Source organism: Onthophagus taurus, chromosome 7 (assembly GCF_036711975.1).
Source record: "Onthophagus taurus isolate NC chromosome 7, IU_Otau_3.0, whole genome shotgun sequence".
Classification (NCBI taxonomy): Eukaryota; Metazoa; Arthropoda; class Insecta; order Coleoptera; family Scarabaeidae; genus Onthophagus; species Onthophagus taurus.
The window spans coordinates 5,434,689-5,458,197 of record NC_091972.1 but is presented as its reverse complement, the minus strand read 5'-3'; the positions used below and the strand labels follow the sequence as shown (position 1 = coordinate 5,458,197).

General features: G+C 34.3%; 3 protein-coding genes and 1 non-coding gene across 14 annotated transcripts in view; 3 read left to right on the top strand and 1 right to left on the bottom strand.

The window, feature by feature from the left end:
* The window catches only part of LOC111429151 (no long nerve cord), a 128,959-nt gene extending 112,401 nt beyond the window's left edge, over window positions 1–16,558 (top strand). For 2 of the 8 annotated variants that reach the window (XM_023064983.2, XM_071197304.1), the window contains 13 exons: window positions 1,268–1,528; window positions 6,145–6,289; window positions 6,360–6,489; window positions 6,558–6,660; window positions 8,435–8,530; window positions 8,586–8,860; window positions 11,341–12,220; window positions 12,489–13,007; window positions 13,112–13,228; window positions 13,397–13,766; window positions 13,831–13,976; window positions 15,081–15,228; window positions 15,458–16,558. In XM_023064983.2, the coding sequence (XP_022920751.1) occupies window positions 1,268–1,528; window positions 6,145–6,289; window positions 6,360–6,489; window positions 6,558–6,660; window positions 8,435–8,530; window positions 8,586–8,860; window positions 11,341–12,220; window positions 12,489–13,007; window positions 13,112–13,228; window positions 13,397–13,766; window positions 13,831–13,976; window positions 15,081–15,228; window positions 15,458–15,570 (3,303 nt within the window). In that variant the 3' untranslated portion in view covers window positions 15,571–16,558. Of the gene's footprint in view, window positions 1–1,267; window positions 1,529–6,144; window positions 6,290–6,359; window positions 6,490–6,557; window positions 6,661–8,434; window positions 8,531–8,585; window positions 8,861–9,717; window positions 9,760–11,340; window positions 12,221–12,488; window positions 13,008–13,111; window positions 13,229–13,396; window positions 13,767–13,830; window positions 13,977–15,080; window positions 15,229–15,332; window positions 15,372–15,457 lie in introns of all 8 variants that reach the window. The other 6 variants (XM_023064985.2, XM_023064986.2, XM_071197306.1 and 3 more) reach the window with 6 other exon arrangements.
* A 1,529-nt stretch (window positions 16,559–18,087) lies between these two features.
* Window positions 18,088–18,159, top strand: TRNAH-GUG (transfer RNA histidin (anticodon GUG)). Its single transcript has one exon. It is a non-coding gene; the product is annotated as a tRNA-His (tRNA).
* Window positions 18,160–18,186: 27 nt separating this feature from the next.
* Window positions 18,187–20,461, top strand: LOC111429167 (hydroxylysine kinase). Its single transcript, XM_023065008.2, has 4 exons — window positions 18,187–18,821; window positions 19,460–19,659; window positions 19,717–20,130; window positions 20,177–20,461. Exons 1-4 carry the CDS (start codon window positions 18,536–18,538, stop codon window positions 20,381–20,383), a joined length of 1,107 nt encoding a protein of 368 aa, XP_022920776.2. The 5' UTR covers window positions 18,187–18,535; the 3' UTR covers window positions 20,384–20,461.
* LOC111429166 (Radial spoke head protein 4a) lies at window positions 20,387–23,457 on the bottom strand. 4 transcript variants are annotated; one of them, XM_023065007.2, is made up of 4 exons: window positions 23,048–23,457; window positions 22,152–22,989; window positions 20,753–22,098; window positions 20,387–20,626 (listed from the first exon to the last, which is right to left on the bottom strand). In XM_023065007.2, exons 2-4 carry the CDS (start codon window positions 22,280–22,282, stop codon window positions 20,469–20,471), a joined length of 1,635 nt encoding a protein of 544 aa, XP_022920775.1. In that variant the 5' UTR covers window positions 22,283–22,989; window positions 23,048–23,457; the 3' UTR covers window positions 20,387–20,468. The 4 variants fall into 4 exon arrangements, with proteins under 4 accessions (XP_022920775.1, XP_022920772.1, XP_022920773.1 ...); XM_023065004.2 differs by having other exon boundaries at window positions 20,387–22,098; window positions 23,048–23,290; window positions 23,343–23,454; XM_023065005.2 differs by having other exon boundaries at window positions 20,387–22,098; window positions 22,148–22,989.
* Between the last annotated feature and the right edge of the window lie 52 nt (window positions 23,458–23,509).

Sequence of the window (23,509 nt, the reverse complement as noted above, 5' to 3'; positions counted from 1 at the left end):
GGACAATCGATGTAAATAATGGGTCGCAATAAAAGAAGCCACAAAAAGAGAGTATATGAGATAATCGCAACGGTCATTTTCTATTATTCTTTAAATGGAATTGTTTATTTTAAATAAATTGATACAAATTAATTTGGCATAATTTAATGCAAATCTGGTAAAATTTTTTGAAGATAAACTTAAATGAAAATCAGTCTAATCATTAACTTTGGGGTTTTAGAGCGAATCGGGTCTAATTTCGCAAATTGAGCGACGGAATTTTCAGCTTACGTCGATCGGTAGCCGCCAACGCCACCACACCACCACCGTTGAAAAAAAAAATAAAACGCTTCCCCCGAAAGCTCAGCTTTTTCGACTGGGAACTCGGGCCATGTGGGCGCTCGTTAGCTAGCTCGCAATTAACCGACTTTCCGTTTATCCCCGACCCTTCGACCGACGGAACTCCTCAATTTGCTTCAACCACCCACCCCCTTCACGACGTCTTCTACCAACATTGAGTCTCCAAAAACCGACGTAACGAAAATATTTGTCTAATTATCAATGAAAACTTTACCTTTTAATTTCCGTTTTAAAGACTTTTAAAAAGATTGTCGTCGTCGACGAAGAGTTTCCTTTTAAACTGTTTTTATTTAAAAAAAATCTTCACGTTAATATATATTTATAGCGTTAGTGACCTAGTTTGTACGTTGAACCAGTTGATGTAGACATGAACATGTTAAACAATGTTCGCAATACTCGACAGGGTCGAAAAAGCTTTTTGCTCATCCGAACAATCTCCGAGCACCCCGCAAAAATAGGTCGCAATATTTCCCGATGGGCGTACGGCCTCCATCTGCCCTCGGCAAGGATTAAGACCGTTCTCAACCGGCCTGGATTTTAAACGACGACGCCAACGTAACTCGCACTCTTACGTACATCGTTCAATTTTCCGCGATATCGACCCCTCATTTTTATCAGATTTCAACGTGCTTGTGCTCTTTTCTAGCACTAGTGGTTGTCGTCGCCTTTTGTTTTACGCGCTCTCGTTCTCGACAACTGTTATCTTTATTTTTATACGGCGCCTTCGCCATAGCACTTTATAACCTTGTTATTTTTATTTCCCCGCCTTTCTGGTTAAAGCCTATCAGTGTTTCCGGCCTCTTATTATTTCTTTTCAACGCAAAAACGTTTTCTGCTTTCTGTTGTTATCGGCTAATAATAAAACCTAATATTTTTTTAAGGCCCAAAAATTATCTTTTACTTATCTTTTCTTTATTTTTCTTTGCAGCCTTGTCCTGAAGCAAGAGATTTTAGAGAAGATCAATGCGCAGCGTTTAATGGGCAATTATACGAAGGAATCTCTTACACGTGGTTCGCCCATTACGACGATTTAAACCCATGCGTTCTCGCTTGTAAAGGAAGGTCCTTCTCCGAAGAAAACGATCAAAGTGACGACGTCGTGGTGGTTGCTAGATTAGGAGAAAAAGTTCATGATGGTACTAGATGTCGTCCGGGCAGTTTGGACATGTGTATTGACGGGAAATGCCAAGTAAGCAAGCGGATTTGATTTTTCTAAAATGATGTTTTCACCGATTAGAACTTTTACAAATCGCCGGCGTCCCGACGGAGTTTTCCGCGTCTCGAGACTATGCAAATGATGGAGCCAAACGCGACGTGTGAAGGCGATGAGTTGCGAAACCGGGGATGAATAAATGAACACTCTCCATCAAAGAGCATCGTAAAGCTTTTATCCGGCTTTCATCTTCTGACGAGGAACTCTCTTCCGTTTGGGAAAATAATCTCGGTCCTGTTTGTGGCTCCTTGATAATAATCGCACTGCTAAATCTTGGTCAAATGACATGAAATCCATAAAAGAGATATCTCTCTATTTGTTATCTTCAACATGTTTTTATACTTTTTGATTTGACAAACTGTAACGATTTTATTTCAATTATAATCATGATTTTTCTTATTTAATGAACACTTTGGAATTTTCATGATTACAAACCAACTTTTCTCCAATTGCGACGATTTTAGACACTTTTTTTAATTGTCCATTTCATATTGTTAAGTTACTGTAACAGGTATAGGTCGACACAAACAACTTTATGGGTGATATTTTTGTACGTTGAAAAGTATTACCAGACAAAGAAGCTTATTTTTAGACTCTTAATATAGGGAGAAGGGTGTCATCATCGACTTACATGAAAATAAGAAAAGACTCCAAGGATAAAATAGCAAAATCAAGCCAACGAATATTTCTCCGGAGGAACAGAAACTTCCGCAGAAATAAAAAGGAGAAAAAGTTTGTAGTATCAAAGAAAATTCTTTGCACAGCTTCTATATTTATGAGACCAATAATTGAATGTGCTGGTCTTAACGGACTTTATTCAATCATTAAAAATAATTAAACTGGTCATATTGAAAGTGTGGTTTCTGCAATGAGTTATTACCAACTCATTGAAACTTTTCAATATTACTTGATGAATGATAAAGAGGAAAGATAAAGAATGGCTAACAACAGGACAAGATGTTTCTCAACATTCCGAATATCTCTCGTCGAATATATCAGTGACATCATTCCAAACATATTGTAATGTTTCTTAGATATGGTCCGAAAATTGCCCCTCTTCTTTTGAAAAGATTTATTTTGATAAAAATAACATTTCTAAATTTAATTATAAATTGGTTTTTATTAAATTGAAAAAAATTTAAATGTTCAAATAGAATTGTCGAATTATCTCAGGGTCAAAAGCAGGTTCTGGCAACACTGTCCAGTCGAACACGTGCACAACTAAGGTGCAATTAAAGTGAAATGTTGTCGACAAAATTAACAATAAACAAATTCCCTAGATTAGTTAATACGAAGTAATATTTATCAACTCGGATATTGTTATGGTTTTAAACTCGTGAAAAAATTAAAATAATTAAGGAATTTGTAATTCTAACCTCAAAATTTTATGGTAAACTTATTAAGGAAACTTTTCGTATTGAAGGTAAAGAGTTTTTTTAAATTTGAATCAACAAAACAATAAACTATAAAAAAAATAACTTAACTTAGCCAATTTGTTTTTATGAAAACTTTGGAGGTCAAACTCAGGAATGTGACAGGAACGGTTGGATTCAGGATTGAGAACCAATTTTTCCCTTCACCAGAAGATATTTTAAATACGGGACCAAATTAGTTTCTTCGATAGAAACAGGATCGATTGGTTTTTCAGTGTTGAAGGAACGGATATTTTTTTCTTCACACTCGTTAAGCGTTGATTTAATTTGTTTTGGAGAGCAAAAAAAATGCGTGCATCTCTTCAAACAACAGAAACCACTCTTTTTGTTGATAAATTCCGTTTTTCAGATGTTAAATTTTCAAATAACGTCTCCTGATTGGTTAAATTCATCGATTTGAAATTTGTACTTTAGTTTTTTCAATGTTACCAACTTTGACATTTGAAATATCACTAATTTAATTTGTCAAATTAATATTTAAAAATTTTAAAATTATTTATAATTATGTATGATATTTCGTAGTTTTGATGCTCTTTTAAATCAATTTTCAAAAATCCATTCATTTTCTTCTGATTTCAACGATAAATTTTTCAATACGTTCAAATTAATTTTGTAAATTTTCATTCAATTTTCATTATTCCATACAAATATTGATTATTTTCTTTGTTAACTAAGTTAAGATTTTCGTTCTTAATAGGTTTGAAGTGGGTAGATGAAGATTTAAATAAATAATTTTGAAAAATTTAAATTGAGGTTATCTGATATCGAGAATTTTTAAAATTACTTCGTATCGATTTTACAAGTGATATTTTAGAATTAGAACATTAAAGAACAATAAAATGTATCGAAAATTCACTAGTATAGTATCTAACATTATTTTACAATTGTTCATAAACAAATCAAATATGACTAGAATATTGTCTATGGCAACTCTTAAAATCGTCCCACACCTCTCCTCATATCTTTCCAAGCATATAGATAATCATTTAGGTCACCCCCCAATATTTTCTCTCATCTCATAATACTATCATATTAGTTCTAGCTTTAAACTAGCACTATCACTAGAACTAACACAAGACTCATTCAGGTTAAGCCATCATGAGAGACGTGTGGCTAAATCCGAATGTTTCTAGTTCTCGGTCTAGTATTAGTTCAAGTTTTACACCACCACTATCACTAGAACTAACACAAGACCTAGAACTAGAATCATTCGGGTTTAGCCGTCTTAAGAAACGTGCGGCTAAACGCGAATGTTTCTAGTTCTAGATCTAATGTTAGATGTAGTAACAGTGGTTGGTAGCGCTAGTTAGCATAAGATATCACTATGTTGCATATTTTTATTGCACTAAAACTAGAACTAACACAAGACCTAGAACTAGAATCATTCGGGTTTAGCCGTCTTGAGAGACGTGCGGCTAAACCCGAATGATTCTAGTTCTAGGTCTTGTGTTAGTTCTACTTTTAATTGTTATTTAGCGTTAGATTGAAGTATTTTATTGAACGAAAAGTAGAAATAACACTAGACCTAAAACCAGAAACATTCCGATTTAACCGTGCGTCTCTTAAGACGGCCGAAAATTTAGGATTATAATGATAAGGCGAAAACAAAAACGATAGTTTAACGGACAACGAATTTAGGACAGCCTGTACATAGTTCAATATCATCCCTGACATTCCTCAACACCGTACCGGATATTCTTCTGCGCGTTTAACATTCTACCCGTTACATTTAACTACGTTTATTAAAACTGTTTATTTATTCATAATATAAATTATACTGTAAAATTTTCATTGGAAAATAATTTAATTTTATCTGTTATTAATAATAATCTTCATTGATTTAATTTAAATATATTACCAACGTAATGAAATGAAAATGTGTAATAAATTAGAATTAAAATCGATTTTCATGAAAAATTTCGGAATATTCAAATGACGTCATTTCACGGTAAGAATATCCTAGGAATTATCGCTTGAATAGTTTCAACCGCACCGCCTCCAACGATCGATATTCTCCTGGATAATAGCAATTTTCCGGTGGATAATTAGAAAAAAGACTTCAACGTTATTTGCCTTTATCACCGAAAGGTATCGCGGGGAGCTCGTTAGTCTCCCGTTAAGCGGGCGCTAATTAAATCGAATTAAAGTCGGCTTTAAGGAGGTTATCCGGACGCATTATCCGACGGCGACGACAGCGGTGCTGCTGCGGTTCCTGCTACGGCCCATTATGGGGAAATTCAATTTTTCGAGGAGTCAGCGAGCACTAAATTGGCCTCGCGCTCGATCCGCACTTTGTCGTAATTCTTCTCCAACGGGACGAGAATTATAAGAAAACATCTTCTGATATTATCAGACGATTAACTATTTTTGCAACGTAATCATTTTTTACCTTTTCAAAAATCAACAAGTTATTAAACTAATAGTACAAATAAAAACTTTTCAAACCAAATAAAAATGTCGTTTTAGATAATAATAAAGCAATTTAACTTTTCTCAATAAAAACGTCTTATATCTTTCAGTTTACGGCGTGTAAAATTTTTATGATGGAGAAATCTTTAAAGAAAGAGCAGAGAATCAACAAAATAAAAAAAATTCTAAAGAAGTACCACTCAATTCTTTTATCATTTGAAGTGCCTTTGATGTTTTAGTTAACGTTTTTAATACCTCTCCCACAAGCAATAACATTTTCTCTTCTATTTATGAAACAGTCCTTTCAGAAACGACATAAAACCCTTTTAAAAGGAATTGATATCGGACTGCAGAACGATCTAGAATAAACAAAACAGATAAATTGATGGTAACATATCCTCACGTCCATATCGAAAAGAAAAAGTGAAAGAGCGAAAAACGACGACAAAGAAGAAAAAACAAAAACGATAACGAGAAAATTCTCTATCTCGCGGTAACGTTCCGACCATATTGATGCTCGCACGGGTTTTCTCTGACACACGCTCATTTCACCCTGAAAGGCTCACCCCTGACGAATAGCCTCTTGTATACGCGCCAGCTTTTATCTCATCACGTGTCAACCAAACCTTTATTCTCTAAATATATTCCGACGGCTACTTTATACGGCTACTTCATTTTTTCATTAAAAAAATTAAATAAACTTTGTTCATTTTAAAATCTCACAATCTTTTATTTGATGATTTTTTTCAGAGAGTTGGTTGTGACCTGCGAATAGGTTCTACTTTACAGGTCGATGCGTGCGGTGTTTGCGGTGGCGATGGTTCCAGCTGTTCAAGACCTCTCTACCATTGGACTTTAGCGTCCATGTCACTTTGTTCAGCGACTTGTGGCGTCGGTGAGTAGTTGTAATTAATCGCTCCCATGCAGAACTAGAGAAATAACAATCACCAATCTGTCCCTTGCAGGCTATAAGATGTCAAGACCAGTTTGCCAGAATGTCGTAACCGGCGAGGAAGTTGAGGAACAGCTTTGTAACGAGTCTCAAAGGCCCGATAATACAGTAATCGAATGTAATATGCATACGTGCCCACCAAAGTAAAACGATATCCGCGATAAATTTATAATCAATATTTTCAAATTATTTCTTTTTTGTATTTTTTAAGATGGCATGCTGGTGATTGGGGCCCTTGTTCGGCAAGTTGCGGGGGTGGTTCAAAACTGCGTCAGGTTCACTGTACGGAAGAGACGAACAGCACGAAAATCAAGGTAAGGTACATTTTTGCCACGCTTCGGTCACGTACATCCTCTTCACCTCGACTAGAAGACGGCGGCAATTCGAGCAATTTAGTCACGTAATTAAGCCGACGGAAAGGAACTAAGGGGGCGACCCGAAAGGGTAGTAACGATAGTAACGATTTTTATTGGTCCCAATTGCACCATGAACTAACGTTCGTTCTACTTGGCTACCTTTCTAACCTCCTTTTTAAACGCATCGATTTTGAATCAAAAAAGAAAAAGTTTTATTCACCATTAAAATATATACCTAGTATTAAAATTTGTTATTCTTACTATCACCTTAAACAAGCTTATTAAATAAGCCTTTTTCCAATCTCTCTTCGTTCTGTGCAGTCTATTTCTTCTCATTTCCATATTTTCTTAGCATTTTTCTTTAACCACATTGCTTTTGGTCTTTCTTCTATCTACTTAGTTTCCTTTCAATCTTGCTTTCTTTGACCTGTTATTTTTTTAATTTTCCAGTCTCTATTGCGTCTCTTTTTAGCATTGCTAACATCCTTCTTGTCTTTCAAATCTCTACTTCATCTATGTCTTCTGTTACCACTGTCTTTCCAGTTTTCTATTTTCTGCTCAACTTATTTCTTCCATTACCAGTCTCTTCCAAGTTCCTGACTCTTAATCCAGTTTCTTGTTTCTCTTTTCGATCTCTGTCTAGTTACTTTCTTCTCTTTCCAGTGTCTCCTCAGTATTATTTTTCTATTATCAGTCTTTTACCATTATTCCATTACCATTACCAGTCTTTTCCCGGCCTCCCTAATTCTTGTCTACCCTATTCCTTCTATTTCCAGAGTCCATTTAATTGACATCTTCTATTACCAACTTTCTTCCTGTTTTTCCAGTTTCTGCTCAATCACTTCGTTGCAATACCAGTCTCTTTCCAATATTTCTCTCACCTGCTTCTGTCTCATTTTTATTTTCCAGTCTACAAGTCAGTTTCTCTACTTTCTATTCTGTCAGTCTATTTCCAGTTTTTGTTTTCTGTGTCCATTCTCTTATTTCTCTTTTTTTCTTTAGAATCTTTCTTCACTCCTTCTTAAGATATTTTTTTGAATTAAAACAATTCACAACTTTTATTATAGTTTTTACAGCTTAACTTACTTACTGCACTTTTTAATAATAGAGTAAATCAGCTGTAAGTTAATAATAACGTCTGACCGAACCAGTTTGAAGTATAAATCCCGAAAATTTATTTAACTCCACCGAAACTCTCCAGCAACTTTCACTCCGTCTTCCTTCAATTCTTAGTGAAACTCCGCGGAGTAAGTTTTGGCAAAGACCGTACTCCTTCGAATAACTCCCAATTACCGCATTAAATTAGAAAATATAAGTTGGCTGGTAATTAATGGCGACGGTGCCGTCTCTTTCGCGAATAACTCACCGGCGTCGCGACGCCCATAACCACCACCACCTACAAGGCGCCGGACCTACGCCGGTTCATAACGGACAATGGGCGAACTTGTGCAGTTAACGAACTTCCTCCGGATTCGGTACCGAAAATGAACCGAGCAAAGTTCCTGTTGAAGCCGCTTTTGCAGGAACATTGGGGGGTTGTCTCCATTAAAGCGGAGTGTGAGTGGGTGCGCCGATTTAAATATTGAAGCTTATTTTGTCTTCACGGAGTATTTCGACCCGTATTAATAAACCAAGATGGGTAAAGTGCACCTATTTGAATACGAAAGACAATGAGACTCGTGTTGGTGCTATTTTAATCATAAACGGTGAAAAATTAATTTATTTGTTGCAGATTGAAGACGAAAAATGTTCAGGATACAAACCTAGATATCAAGAATCATGTAATCAAATGGATTGTCCCAAATGGCATTCATCATCATGGTCTGGAGTAAGCATATATATTTTTAATGTATTACTTAATCTATTTTTTTTTTAATTTTTAGTGTTCGGTGTCTTGTGGGGAAGGTATGCAAGTAAGGGTGGTGGAGTGTCGTGACCACAATGACCAGCCAAGCGTTTTATGTCCTTCCCACCTAAAACCGACCACCACAAAACCGTGTGCGACGGGAATTCAATGTCCGTACTCCGTCGACGAGCACAGCGAAGAATTAATGCCCGGACTGTACCATACTCAACCCTTAATACAACCGTATCCGCCATCAGGTCCAGCAATAGCGGAACGATTAATCGGCGAACCGGTGGTCCCGTCAGAGAGCACGTAAGTGTGCGGCAGAAGCCGTCGTACGAGTTTAGTTCCACCTCCGAAGGGTTAGCTTTAGGTGTTGCTTCTCGGCGCCCCCCTAATCCAAAATCCTCCCCCAACAACGACCCGATTGCCGGGGAATTGCTTTCGTTGAACGACGCGGTGTTAATATGTCGGCTCGATGAAAGTAATAATTCAGTCGGGTTGGCGCTAAATTAGGCCATAATAGTTCGCTCCCATCTCTCAACCTGTCCCCCGGCCGTCCTACTCGCTTTTATTTAATTAAAGCTCTCTCTACCCGAACACCACCACCACCACCCTCAATTCTCTCGTTCACGCCGTGGAAGGCGAGCTACACGCCATATCTGAATTAACCCATTCTTCTTCACACTTACATATGTATACTTTATACATGAAAAACTTACGCAGGTTTTTCAAAAATACTTTGATCGAAACTGTCATTACATCAAATTTTTATTATTAAACTTGATTATTTAGATAACGTCCATAAACCCAATATTAAAACGTATTCATTATTAACGGTAGTTCGCCAACAAACTTATATTAATACAGCAAACTTATATTAATCCGTTCTTTGCTTTTATGAAACCCATAAAACTCTATCAACTCGTTTGTTCGAGGAGGAGGAATTTTAGATGACCGCATCATTGAAGTTTCCCGTTAATAATTTAATACGATCCGTCCCTATATTAAATTATTAACTTCCGATGTAACAAGTTCACCAGTTGTTCGTCCAAGCAATTTCGCAACAAAATAATGACAGTTTCGATCTTATCCTCAAGTCCGAGTATATAAACCTGCGCGAGTCTCCGAATTTCGTTACAAGACGCTCAGTGTGCTTGTGTTTTCAGCAAATTCAAAGTGTACTTTGCCTGCGGTTGGGTGTATGTGAGGTACTCTCTATTCTATACATTTCCTAGAGCAACAGTTTTGATCACACCGTATACAGAAACTTTACATATTTTACTCGTTTTGTTTTATTTTCCTTTTATTAGTTTTTTGATTCAAATATATCATTATATCAAATAAAAATAATAATAAATTTTAAATATTTGAATCAATAAACTTTTAATTTAATTAATAAAGCTTCTTATGATTTAGTTGTTTTTATCGTTTATTTAAACAAAACGTATAACAATGAAAAAGGAGACTCAAATTTTAAAAGTTTACATTTTCCAACTGGAGGGCGGTAACAGTGGATTGTTGATTTTACGAATTGAGTCAAATTCGTACGGTTAGTTACAGTTTGGAATATAACGCTGCTTATGGGAATGCAGTGGCATAGTTTTGTAATTCGACGGTAGTTAGGTCGGTTAATGTTTTCGACGCCAAGTCGGCGTAAATAACTTAATTTCTAGCTATTTTCCCGTTAAACTATTTAATTTTGAATTTCATTAAACTATTAAATCACATTAATTATAACTTTATAATTAATTTCATTCCAAAGCAAAATAATCCATTGTTATCAAAATCCAAAATTACAACATTAAAGTAAAAGTAAAATAAAAATTTTATAAGCGAATTAACTTTAGTAAGCATAAAAAATGTGCTTATTAAACAGACTTCGAAGTTGGAATAGGTTAACGTATGGCGTTTCTCTAAAAAAGAACCAACACCACATCCACACACAATTTAGTTTCGTTCTAGCACCTGGCAGAGTTTTTGGGAACGTAACACCAACCAAGTAACACCACCTTTTCTTATTGTTCTTCTTGTATCTTTTTTTTGTCCCTCGTTATACCCCTTTCGTACTCTCTATAATTCTGTATAATATTATGTATTTAAAAGTAATTAAACACAACGCCTTAAGTGTTTTGCCACTTTTGCACACCACGTTTACACACTACCACAATTTTACTCTTTTTTCTCTTCCGACAACTTGTAATTCACGACCGTCACGACACGAATACCGCTTACACGCTTTAGCCGATGTGTAAGTATCAATTAGTGAGTATTTTATCGTGTGTTCCATATGCCAAGTATAAAAACACCATTTATTCAAAAATGTTTTAAATGCTTTTTAAAAAAAAATAATAAACCGGCGCCTTCGCCATATTTTTATTTAAACTTTTTATTACACAAAGTAATGTGAAAACCTTTCCACCATGCAGGGTGTTCATATACATATAAATTTTAACTATTTCCCAACATATCATATCCATTAAGGCGTCAGCTCAGCGTTGATACGGGTAAATGACAGCTACAGGTTAATAATAACGAACGGTTTTCCTACGATAACGGACATTTTGGCATGAATTCGATCGGAATAATTAGATTAACATTCCTCTGATAAATCACATATTCATGTCAAATGGTTATTTGGCATATCGGAAGTGTATGTGTGTACATAATGAAATCGTTTATTCTTGACAGCATGCAAAAAGCACACATTGATTGCTAGATTTTGTAAGGATTTTCTTTAAGGATTATTATTAAATCGTTGACGTTAATATTTGTTACGGGGATTTTTGCAGATTTATAGCGGATGAATGGGGGCCGTGCAGTGTAACGTGCGGGGAGGGTATAAGAAAAAGACAGGTGCACTGCAAAATATTCTTAGAGTTTTCACGTACCATAGCTAAATTACCAGATAATAAATGTAGCGGTGAGAAACCAGCTGAAACCGGAAGCTGCTTTCTCGAACCCTGCTCATCCGAACGTTTAGATATTAAGGATGATCCTTACCGACAAGACACAAATCAGAACATCAAGGTCGGAGGTGGTAGCCCTCGCAGTACGTATTCTTGGAGGGAACAAGGATACACTCATTGCAGTGCTACTTGTTTAGGTGGCGTCCAAGAGCTGATTGTGAATTGCGTGCGCGATGACACGCAAAAGGTCACCTCCCCGTACCTTTGCCCCCGCGAAACCAAACCGGAAATCTTGATCAGAACCTGTAATGACTACCCGTGCCCGCCGAGATGGAATTATTCCGATTTCTCACAGTGCACGCAGTCCTGCGGGATTGGGATACAAACAAGGGAGGTCAACTGCATACACGAGGTGACGCAAGGTGGTGGTAACACCGTCGTTGTTCCCAACAACATGTGCCCTCAACCACCGCCCCCGGATAGACAATACTGTAACGTACTCGACTGTCCTGTTAAGTGGATCGTAACCGAATGGTCCAAATGCTCGAGGGCCTGCGGAACCGGCGAAAAGACACGTAAAGTCGAGTGTAAACAAGTTATGGCGCAAAATCATACGGTAGATAGACCAATTTCTATGTGTCCAAGTCCTAGACCTTCCGAGAAAAAGCCATGTAACACTAAAAGTTGCGTTTTAGAATCTGATAAACCGCATATTGACGTTTCAAATTCGACTTATATTCAACATAGCGTTAAAAAGAAAAAGGTAAGAGTATAAAACTATTTCTTTTATTTTGTAATTAAAAGGACTTTATTACAACTTCACTCTAAGTTGTTTACTTCGTGGAATTAATATACGGAATGTAACCGGGACGCAATAACAGATCACAACTCAATCTTAATTAAGTTCGCACAGCCGGTTCACGTCCGCCACATCAGTTTCCATAAGCAACGAATCGTTCGCGAACTAATATCGACTAGTAATCCCGATCGGAATTATTCCCAAGCTAATCCCAAACCATCCTACGTTGCAGGTATTTCTCAAAATTGGCGGTGCGGCAACCGTCTTCTACGGAACCGTTGTTAAAATCAAATGCCCCGTTAAGCGATTTAATCGGACAAAAATTGCTTGGACTAAAAACGGAAGGATGTTACCCAAAACCAAGAAATTTCGCGTATCGAAAAAAGGAGCTTTAAGGATTCAAAATGTTGCTTACGCTGATAAAGGAACGTATACTTGCGCGGCTGGAAAATCGGCAGCTAATTTAACGTTAACCGTTAGAGCTAAACCGGGGGAGTTTATGAATTCTGAAGAAATATCGAAACAAAAAAGTGATACTATTTATGATTCCCCCGACATACAACCTAGAAGAGATGATGATAGGGTAAATCCTATGTTGAATAACGATGATCACTCGCACGAACAAAGACCGGATAATATTAAAAAACCGAAAAGTAAGGTTTTTACTCCTACTTCACCGTCATTAAAAGCAGATTCAAATAGCTTAAGCGGTTGGGCAGCGGGAAGTACTGTTGATTCAAAACGAGATCAGGTAAATAATTTTATATACAATTTTTCCTTAAATATTAACTCATTTTAACGTTAATTTTTATAAAAACTCTCTTCTCTTGTCTTTTTTAATCGCTGCTTTTAAAGAGTAAACTTTCGGCATCTCAACTGCCCTCTTCGTCTGACTCACTCAGACCAGAAGGCTCTACTAGTTCAGCCTCCAGGGCATTACCATATTTTCAACAACTTATTTCAAATTTACAGGTAAGGATTACAATTTTCTTTTCAGTTTCTCAATCATCGGGGAATTTCACCAAAAATGTCATCTAAACTACGTATAAACTTGCAACATTACTAATTTACTCATAACATTAACACTATTTTAACTCGTCTAAAAAAACCTCTATAAGTAATTATCAATAATTTGTGTAGGGCTTATGGCCTTTTCAGGCATATTCAAGAGGTCACCGCACAATTTCCTTCCCAGAGGAGTTAATTAACACTAAAGATTCCGCTCCGATTATCCTAGGAAGAGGACCACCAGAAAATCTTAAATTCGATTGGGTAATGACTGAATGGTCTAAATGTTCAGAATCATGCGGGGATGGATTCCAAACGCGACAAATCCACTGTTTAGTTCGTCTACATAACAACACGCAACGTGTGGACGATAACATGTGCGAAGATGCAGGGTTGGAACTTCCGGTTACAGTCAGAAAGTGCGGGATTGAAGAGTGTCCGAAATGGGTGGTTGACGAATGGTCCACGTGTTCTAAATCGAAGTGTTATGCGTTACATACAGGTAACAAAAAAATTATTAAATTACATAAGAAATAAGATTGCCATTACATTTTTTTTGTGAATAGCTTTGCAAAGGCGAGGAGTGAAATGTCATCTTTATAACACCTCGGTTGCTGCTGTTAAATGTAAGGATTTCGAGAAACCTGTTGATTTGCAGGAGTGCGAAAATGTAAAATGTATAGGAAAGTGGAAGATGGGATCTTGGTCAAAGGTAAATATTAGAATCATTACTGGACATAAAGAAAATGGTATGGTTTAAATTAATAATGTATAAAGTCAATAAAAAAATCATAAAATAATAAATCAGGTTGTGTTCAATAATTATTATCTCGAGAACGAATAGAGATTTTAAAATACGGTAGTTCTCGAAAAAGTTCACACTTTCCTTTATAAATCGGTAGCATTTCATAAAGATATCTTAAGAATTCGATTTTTCACGATTTTTTTAAAAGTGGTCAAATTATGATAAAGCTATAAAAATCAGGTTGTGTTTAATAGTTATTATCTCAAGAACGAATTAAGATTTTCAACTATGGTTTAGTTATCAAAAAAGTACATACTTTCCTCTATAAATCGCCAGCATTGATGAAGGTATCTTAAGAATTCGATTTTATAGGATTATATAAAAATCATAGTACTAAATTGTTAGTTATAAAATCATAAAAATTTAGGTTGTCTTCAAAAATTATTATCTCAAGAACGAATAGAGATTTTGAAATACGGCTAAGTTCTCGAAAAAGTTCACACTTTGCTTTATAAATCGGTAGCATTTCATAAAGATATCTTAAGAATTCGATTTTTCACGATTTTTTTAAAAGTGATCAAATTATGATAAAGCTATAAAAATCAAGTTGTGTTCAATAATTACTATCTCAAGAACGAATAGAGATTTTCAAGTATGGTTTAGTTCACGAAAAAGTACATGCTTTCCTCTATAAATCCCCAGGATTTGATAAAGATATCTTAAGAATTCGATTTTATAAGATTTTATAAAAATCATAGTACTAAATTGTTAATTATAAAATCATAAAAATTTATTTTGTGTTCAAAAATTATTATCTCAAGAACGAATAGAGATTTTGAAATACGGTTAACTTCTCGAAAAAGTTGTTAGGATTTTATAAAAATCAGTACTAAATTGTTAATATTATAAAATCTTTAAAATTTAGGTTAAGTTCAAAATTTATTATCTCAAGAACGAATCGAGGTTTTGAAATACGGTTTGGTCGTTTCCAATGAATTTTTTTATCACTGTACACATCCTTAATGTACACCTATTTTAATTATTATATATAGTATTATTATTAATTTATAGTGTAACGCACCTTGTGGTGCAGAAGGAGTAAAATACAGAATCCTCCAGTGTGTTTGGTACGGAACCAAAAAACCGGCCGGAACAGCTTGTAGAGATCTCCATCGACCACCTGTTACTAAATCTTGTAAGGGACCTCCATGTTTAGAAGGTAAAATTCTTATCTTTTCAAATTTATAATAACAAAATAACGTCCCATAAATTAAGAAAAAGAAAATAAATTAACCCTAATTTATTAAATTCCATATTTCACAGTATAGCTAGTCAATGGATAAATTTTTATCAATTTAAAAGGTAAGATGAAAATAATTCAAACATAACCAACTTAAAATACTAAATCTTATTCAATTTTTGACATAACATATCTTTTTAATTTACAGAATCCCTTTGCACAGATAAGTCGATGTTTTGTTCAAATGTAAGGATGATGAACTTGTGCACTTCTTCGACTTATAAAACGACGTGTTGCAAATCTTGCGCTTCAGTGGAATAAAAGCGTTGATAAGAAGATAAAAAATTTGTTAATAAAAATAAGGACAAAATATAAACGTTTATTTCATCGGCCACAAAACGGTACCTAGCCAAGAGATATAATGCGATAACAAAACCAAAACGATGATGATTCTATAAATTATTAAAGTTAAACAAAAATATATATTATACATAAGAAGTCTATTTCCGTGTAAAGTTTAAAGAAATTAATTAAAAAATGGGAAAACGCACGTGTATAAAATAAGTGCTGCGTTAGCAATACTTAATGATTTAAAATCATTTCTTTTATTTTTTGATTGATTCTTTTAATCGGCTTGTACAGCTGGTCTGTATATAATTAACTAAGGGGAACGTAATTATTGTCTAAGACTGATGGTTTTTTTTCCTACGTTTGTCACTCGCTTGTTTTTAAATGATTAATAAAGAAACCGAATGGGTATGCAAAAAAAATTAAATAAAAGCGAGATTAGTTAAGATACATTCCAGGAGAGATGGAGAAAAACGTATTCTATAGGAAACGTTGGTTGATAGCTTTATTAGGTTTATTGTAAAGAAAGAAAATAAGTTATAGTTAAAGATGGATTTAAAGTTGACTGTTTATAGTGTAATAATAAAAATTAAATTAAAAAAAAATAAAATAATAAATCCAAAAAATGTATAAAAACGTTTATTTTAACTTCTTTTGTAAAACGTTAAAGTTTTTGAATCGCTTTAAAGAAACAAATCCCTACACAACTGCCAAACGTATATCATCAACTTTCTAACTTTATCGTTTTACAAAATAAAATCAAATTTTACATATAATTTAGAGTTATTGTAATTATTTAATGATTAGATTTAGGTGGACACTAATTTATGTATATGTATCCTTTTTATATCTTAAGTTACCACTATATGTATATTTTATACTGTTGGGCTTATGTATTTTATTAATGAGCTACGTATGTAATATTGTTTTGTGTTGATTATTTATTAAACTCTATAATTTATGAATTAGTATTATTAACCATTTAATCCTATTCTGTTATTTATTTTCGTTTCACACATCAACAGTTGAAGAACTACGAAAACCCCATATTTTCTAAATTACTGTAAATTTACTAATTTGGTTTTAGGGAAGGTAGAGAGAGGTACATCAGATGCTATCGCAGAATTGTCTAAATGTACAGACAAAGACTAAATATGGTGGTCTCGATGATTCACTCTGTACTATGGCAATATTTTTAGATTTGCATAAAGCGTTTGACACAGTGGATCAAAAGCAACTTTTTTAATCTTACCTGCAAGATCGAACTCAGAAAGTAAAAATAAATTCTAGTTGCAGTTCACATGTAAAACTATTCTGTAACCCAACCCAAGGTACAGTTCTGGGCCCACTAATTTATATCAATAATTTTTTGGAAGTAGGATTAAATTGTAAAATGATATCTTACGCTGACGATATGTTTAAAAACCCAACATGGTCAAATCTTTTATCTTTAGCCAAAGACATTGTGGGAGTCTTGTTAAATTGGCTTGATTCCAATAAACTGTTCCTCAACTACAGTCCCTAACCTTGTTATACACAACGACTTCTGCCAACAAACTGATTGTGATTGTCCTAAGATTACTATTAGAGTTAGTTCTGTAAAATATCTCGGCGTTGCTGTGGATCAGTATTTCAGGTGGGATGTGTATATTGGTAATATGTGCAAAAAACTAAGATCAATAATGTTCTAGATCAAAAGACTGCGGTGAGCATGCGCTTTCATGAGGATATATTATTTTGCAATGGTTGAGTCAAATTTGAGATACGGCATTATTGCTTGGGGAGCAAACTCAGATATCTACTTAGAAAAGTTACGCACAATCCAAAGGTTGATTTTAAAAACTTTACTTAATGCGACACACAGTTTTGACAAAAGTAAATTGTACTTTTGCAGAAGTCCATAAACAGCATTGAAAATATCCTTCCCAATTGTTGTATCATGCAATGGTACTAATTCCAGTATTTCTTCATAAACGTTGATATCTCTATCAACAGCACGAAGAAAAACAGTGAATTGCGCAACACCTCACACATCTATAGTTTCATCACAGGCAATAAAAAATGCAATTAAATTTATGTGTTTATAGACTTAATTTTACGATTTGATTGGAATTTGAGTTTGATGACCATTAATGGTCTAATGTACTGTGGTAAACTACGCACAATTCTGTTTATCAGAATTAGTGGTGCAATCCTAATATTACAGTCAATATGCCAAAATATTTATTTACTTTTTGTGAGGTTTTGGGGCTCTTGCCCGTTATTGCTAGCTAACCGCTTGTGTTTACTCATTTTCTTATTTATTTATTATTATTATTATTACTATTGTTTTGTTGTATTCATTTTGTGGTTTCAATAAAGTACATTATTATTATTATTACCTATTTACCAAAATAAATCCTATTTAATTTTCCTGATTGATAAACGATGGCGCCACTTGATTCAATAAGAAGTACGCGTACTTTGCATTCTATTTCGTGAACTCCAGTAGCCGTGATCGTCTAGTGGTTAGGACCCTACGTTGTGGCCGTAGTAACCCAGGTTCGAATCCTGGTCACGGCAATGTTCAAAACATTGTCACGGAGGAGTTTCACTCTTTTTTCCATTTTTTTTTTTAACTAAAAAAATTTATTAACAAAATACTAACATGATAAATAGATTATTTTGACCTTTAACCCATCTGAATAACAAGAGTACATTTATCACAGTTTATTGGCTCTTGTCGCGCTCTCAATTGATTGATGTTTCCAAATTGATGCAATTGCTACTTGAAGAAAAGAAATTTGTTACAAGTGTTCTCCGTCAAATTTAATGTGTGCTTTTTCGATGCGCCCAACAAAGACAATTCCAAATCGACTTTTGTTGAAAGAAGACGTTGTTTTACATAAGCAGAAATTTTTAGTAAAATTTGAACTTTGTTCTAATTTGCATCAAAACAATGAATAATGAAGATGTTTTATTAAAACCGGGGCAGTCCATAAGACCGGTAATCGAACTAAATGAAATCGAAATTCTTTTAGAAAACATTTACGGATTAAAATGTATTCATATAAAAAATTTGGAGGGATACGATGATCGAAATTATCACGTTAAAGTTGAATTAATTGACAATAGAAATATAAATGATGTTTATGATGATGGATATGTTTTGAAAATTTTAAATTCTTTGGATTCTGAAAAAACATCATTTATTGAAGCTCAAAATAATATTTTATTAGAGTTATGTAAGTATTATACAGTGAATTTCACTTAAGATGCAATATACAAAAATATATTTCCATAGAAATCAGGGCGTACCTACTTACTTCTTTTAACATTTTACGTTAACAAGACTAACACTAGCACTAGAACTAACACTAGACCTAGAAACATTCCGTTCAGCCGTACCTCACTTAAGATGGCTGGTAGGTGTTAGGTTAGCATAAAATATCACTGTGTTGCATATTTTTATTGAAGTAAAACTAGAACTAACACTAGACCTAGAACAGGAATCATTCGGGTTTAGTCGTCTTGAAAAACGTGCGGCTAAACTCAAATGTTTCTAGTTATAGGTCTAATGTTAGTTCTAGTGACAGTGCAAAACTAGAACTAACACTATGCCTAGAACTAAAAACATTCGGGTTTAGCCATACGTCTCTTAAGATCAAACTAAGTTATCATAAGGATGTCACCTTTTCCAAGTAAAACTTTTCCTTCGCAAAATTAACCAATGCCTGTATTATAAAGCTATGTTGCATTTTATGTGGGATAGTGCAAGTGCATAGTAGTTTCATAACTATGGTTACTGCTGCATATATTGCGAGTTATACAAAATTCCCAGTATAAATAAAAAGAAAAATCAAAAAAGAAATTCTTGTTATAGGTAAAAAAGAAATTTCTTGCCCAACACCAATCCCAACAAAAACCAACAGTTATTATTCATTAGAAAAATTAAAAAGTGGTATCCACGTCGTTAGATTAATGAAATATATTTCTGGTGAAGTTCTACACAAAGCGCCAACCCCAGATTATATTTTCTATGAAATAGGGAAATTTGCAGCAAAACTCGACGAAAAACTAACGGTAATTATTTTTTAATTATCTACCTAATAACATCTTTTTTATCATTTAATTATTTAGCATTTCCACCAAGAAGCTTACATTCACCATAAAAGCTTATGGATGTTAGATTCAGTATCAGAATTAAATCAATTTTTATTTGCAATTAATGACCCAGATAAATACCAAACCATCTCAAGAATTATAGAAGAATTTACCAAAAAAGTATTAAAACGTAAAAATGAATTCGAACGTGGTATAATTCACGGCGATTTCAACGAACAAAACATTTTGGTGGAAAAGTCTAACGAAAGATGGGAAGTAAAAGGAATTTTGGATTTTGGAGATAGCCAATTCTCATGTTATCTTTTCGAACTCGCTATTTTAATGACTTACATGTTAATATTAGGTAAACGAATGGAAATTGGAGGAATTTGCATCGCTGGTTATTATAGTGTTAGAAAGATTCCGATGAAAGAAATCGAATTTTTAAAGGTAAATAAAATTTTTTAATTATTTTAAATTGTTTAATTTTTTTTAGCTTTGTATTGAAGCTAGATTGTGTCAGTCTTTGGTATTAGGAGCTTATTCAAGCCTACAAGACCCTGACAATGATTATATTTTAACAACAGCGAAACCAGGATGGAATTTGCTCGAAAAATTAACCTCAATGACCAATGATGAAGTTTTAGAAATATGGATTGAAACTGCTACTAAGTATTGTGAAAATGTTGAATTTATTGAATGATAATTCTGTAAATTAATTTTATTTACTCTTTTATGTTGATTCAAATACTTCTAAAATAGTAACTTATAAAAACTTAAATTAACTTTTATTCATCATCCTCCTCCTCCTCTTCTTCCGGTTGTTCTTCTTCGCCTTCCTCTCCTTCACCCATTACTTTAACAGGTTTCTCAACAGGAAGATGAGCTATTCTCCAAGCTTCCTCTTCGGCACCTGTAGGATCCATCATCTCCATAATTTCAGGTCCTAAAGGATATTCTTGTTCAACGGGCGGTAATGGACGAGGAGAAAAATTGTAAGCAATGTATTTTAAGCCATTTCCCAAATAAACATTTTGAAATAATTTCCCTTGTGTTGAAAAACAATACGCACCCGGCCATATGTTAGATCTGACAATCGCGATTGCGTAATCTTGAAGTAAACTAGAAGAAACTCTAACCGACCATGGTGGGACAGCTTCTACAGAAGCATCTTCAGATAACGGAGTTAAAAGAGGTGGGCCAGTTTCTGGTTCTAAATGAGGACCTTGTGGTTTTTCTGGTTCCTCTTCTTCCCCGCCTTCCCCTTCTTCTTCACCTCCAGCACCGCCAGAGGATGGATAAGGATTCCACCACGAAGTTCTACCTTGCGGTAAAATATAGAGGGTGTGGTGAACCCAAAATGACATAGAACCATCTGTTAAATCTCTAATCGGGGGAGGTTCATAACGTTTATTTTCATTATAAGTAGTTTTTTGTTCACCACCTGTAGGCGCTTCTTCAGCTTCGGCTTCTTCTTCTTCCCCACCGCCTCCTTCACCGAAAGTATAAAAACCTAACGGTGATATTTGAGACCCCGCTGAAATTCTAGCGATTTGAGCTCGAAGAAGATCTTTTTCGGTTCCTTGGAATTCTGGATAAGTTATAATCTCTTGTTCTAAATTACCGGTGAATGATTTACATATCAATCTAGCAACTCTTATCTGTATTGGAATAAGATCGGGGAGCGGTATCCATTCATCTCCAACTTCATTACAAACGAAATAAGTTTTTTTATTAACTCCAGTTCCAGGTAGTTCTGGTGGACATTCAGGAACTTCTTCGAAAAGATTTAGTGGAGCCGGAGGTAACTGTCTTGGAATCTTCGAAACTGGTACATCTTCACCTCCCACCTCTTGATTTGCGAGGTCATCTAACTTCTGCTGTGCTTCCAAAGCTTCTTTTTCGTCCATAATCCGTTGTTCCTCCGCTTCTTTTTCACTTTCAATGGCCTCGATCTTTTTCATAATCTCTTCTTCCTTCAACTCGGTTTCAAGAATAATATAATTTTTATAAGTCCCATAAATTTTTCCCCAAAATCTTATTGCAGCGAGTTGTGCCTTTTTAGCCAACACTCTCATCGATAACATTATCGCAAACATTTCCTCCCTTGGTAAACCCACTCCGCACTGTTCAAAATAATACAAAAGTTGTAACATATCATTTGTAGACATGTCAGCCGTTTCAACATCTTCCGGATCAACGGTACTTGCTTCATCTGGTGGTGCTGGTCTTAAGAAGGGTAAAATCTTCCTTGCAAGACAATATCTTAAAGGTGATACGTAAATATCTTCTAAATGGTCCGTCATGGGTTGAAATCTTTTTTCTTTCACCTTTCTACTATATTCTTCGAAGAAGTCAATAACATTTTCTGGCCGTTCTGCTAAGATTTGATTTAAGACTTCTGTTAGGTGATCATACCTAGAAATCAAAACTTAAAAAAGATTTAAATTTGATTTGGATTATTTACATACAGATTATCTCCTGTAAAAACACTACTTTTTTGAAGAAAAGTTTTTGCTTTAATAAATTCATTATCTAAATCAACTCCTGATACATTATCTGGATCAAGATCGAGCTGTTTATCATCAAAATCGGTAATCATTGCGAATGTAAGTTGTAAAAGTTAATATCTTTTATTACTTTTGCTGTTAGTGACAAGTTGAAATATTTTATTTGTCATTTATAAATGAATTACTTGATTTTTTTTTATTACTGGAGTGGAAATAAAAAGCTGACGAATTGGCGAACAGGGGACACTAGGAGGAGGTTCACAGAGTAAAAATCTATGTAAAAGAATTATATCGGCTGATATTGATGACATAAACCATCAATGGGAACAAGACTGGACTAGAAGTAGCTCAACTAAAGGGAATAGGTATGTTATGCGCCAACACACAGTACAAAAAATTCCATGATTGAGACCTTTTGACCTATCTGTTTAAAATTGGAATTAAAGATACCCCACAATGCAGATGTGGCGAAGAGGGTCTAGACTATATCTTTTTCGCCTGTCCAAGATACTCTAATCAACGACAGAAACTATTTTCAGATCTATTTAAGAAACATATATATTTATTATTTAACCTGGTATCATTGCTAGCTACCAGCTCATTTGAGATAAATTCTGATAAATCTGATATTGTTTGAATATGTTACATCTGCAGGCATTCTACTGTAATATGACTTTGTCTGTGATATATTTAAAGTTTTATTTATGCTTTTATTGATTTAAAATAAATTTTTAAGGGTTTTGGTTGTTAACACACATTGAACAAAGAATTTTCTTACAGCTTACAAAAAACACCAAGCCTACAAAAAATATTTATATAGTTAAAAATAGTTACTGAATTAAAACTAATAAATTTACCAAAGAAGAACCTTTATGGTAAAGCACCTGCTCAGCATGTTTCATTTTGTTCATATTTTTTGCACACCATTTTTCTTTATGAATTGCCCCTCATTACATTTTAAATTATTTCTTATCCATTTATTTCTTATCCTTTAATAAGTCTCTACATCATTATATAAATGATAAGTGGTAATTTCTCCAAGTAAAATTGTGATGGCAATTGAATCGGTTTGATGCTGGTACCATACAACATTGAACAAGCTATTTTAGGAAACAAATAATATTTGGTAGTAATAAGACGATAATTCAATACATAATTCATATCGTTCTCAGTAAATAGATAAAGTTCCATCTTAAAAATAGTCCAAAAAACTTTTAAAAATTGATTATAAAAAAAACAGTACATAACCTCACTTAATAACCTAAAAATGCTTCAACTTTGAAATATCGTAAATAGATGGCACCCCAATTGTTGGTAAT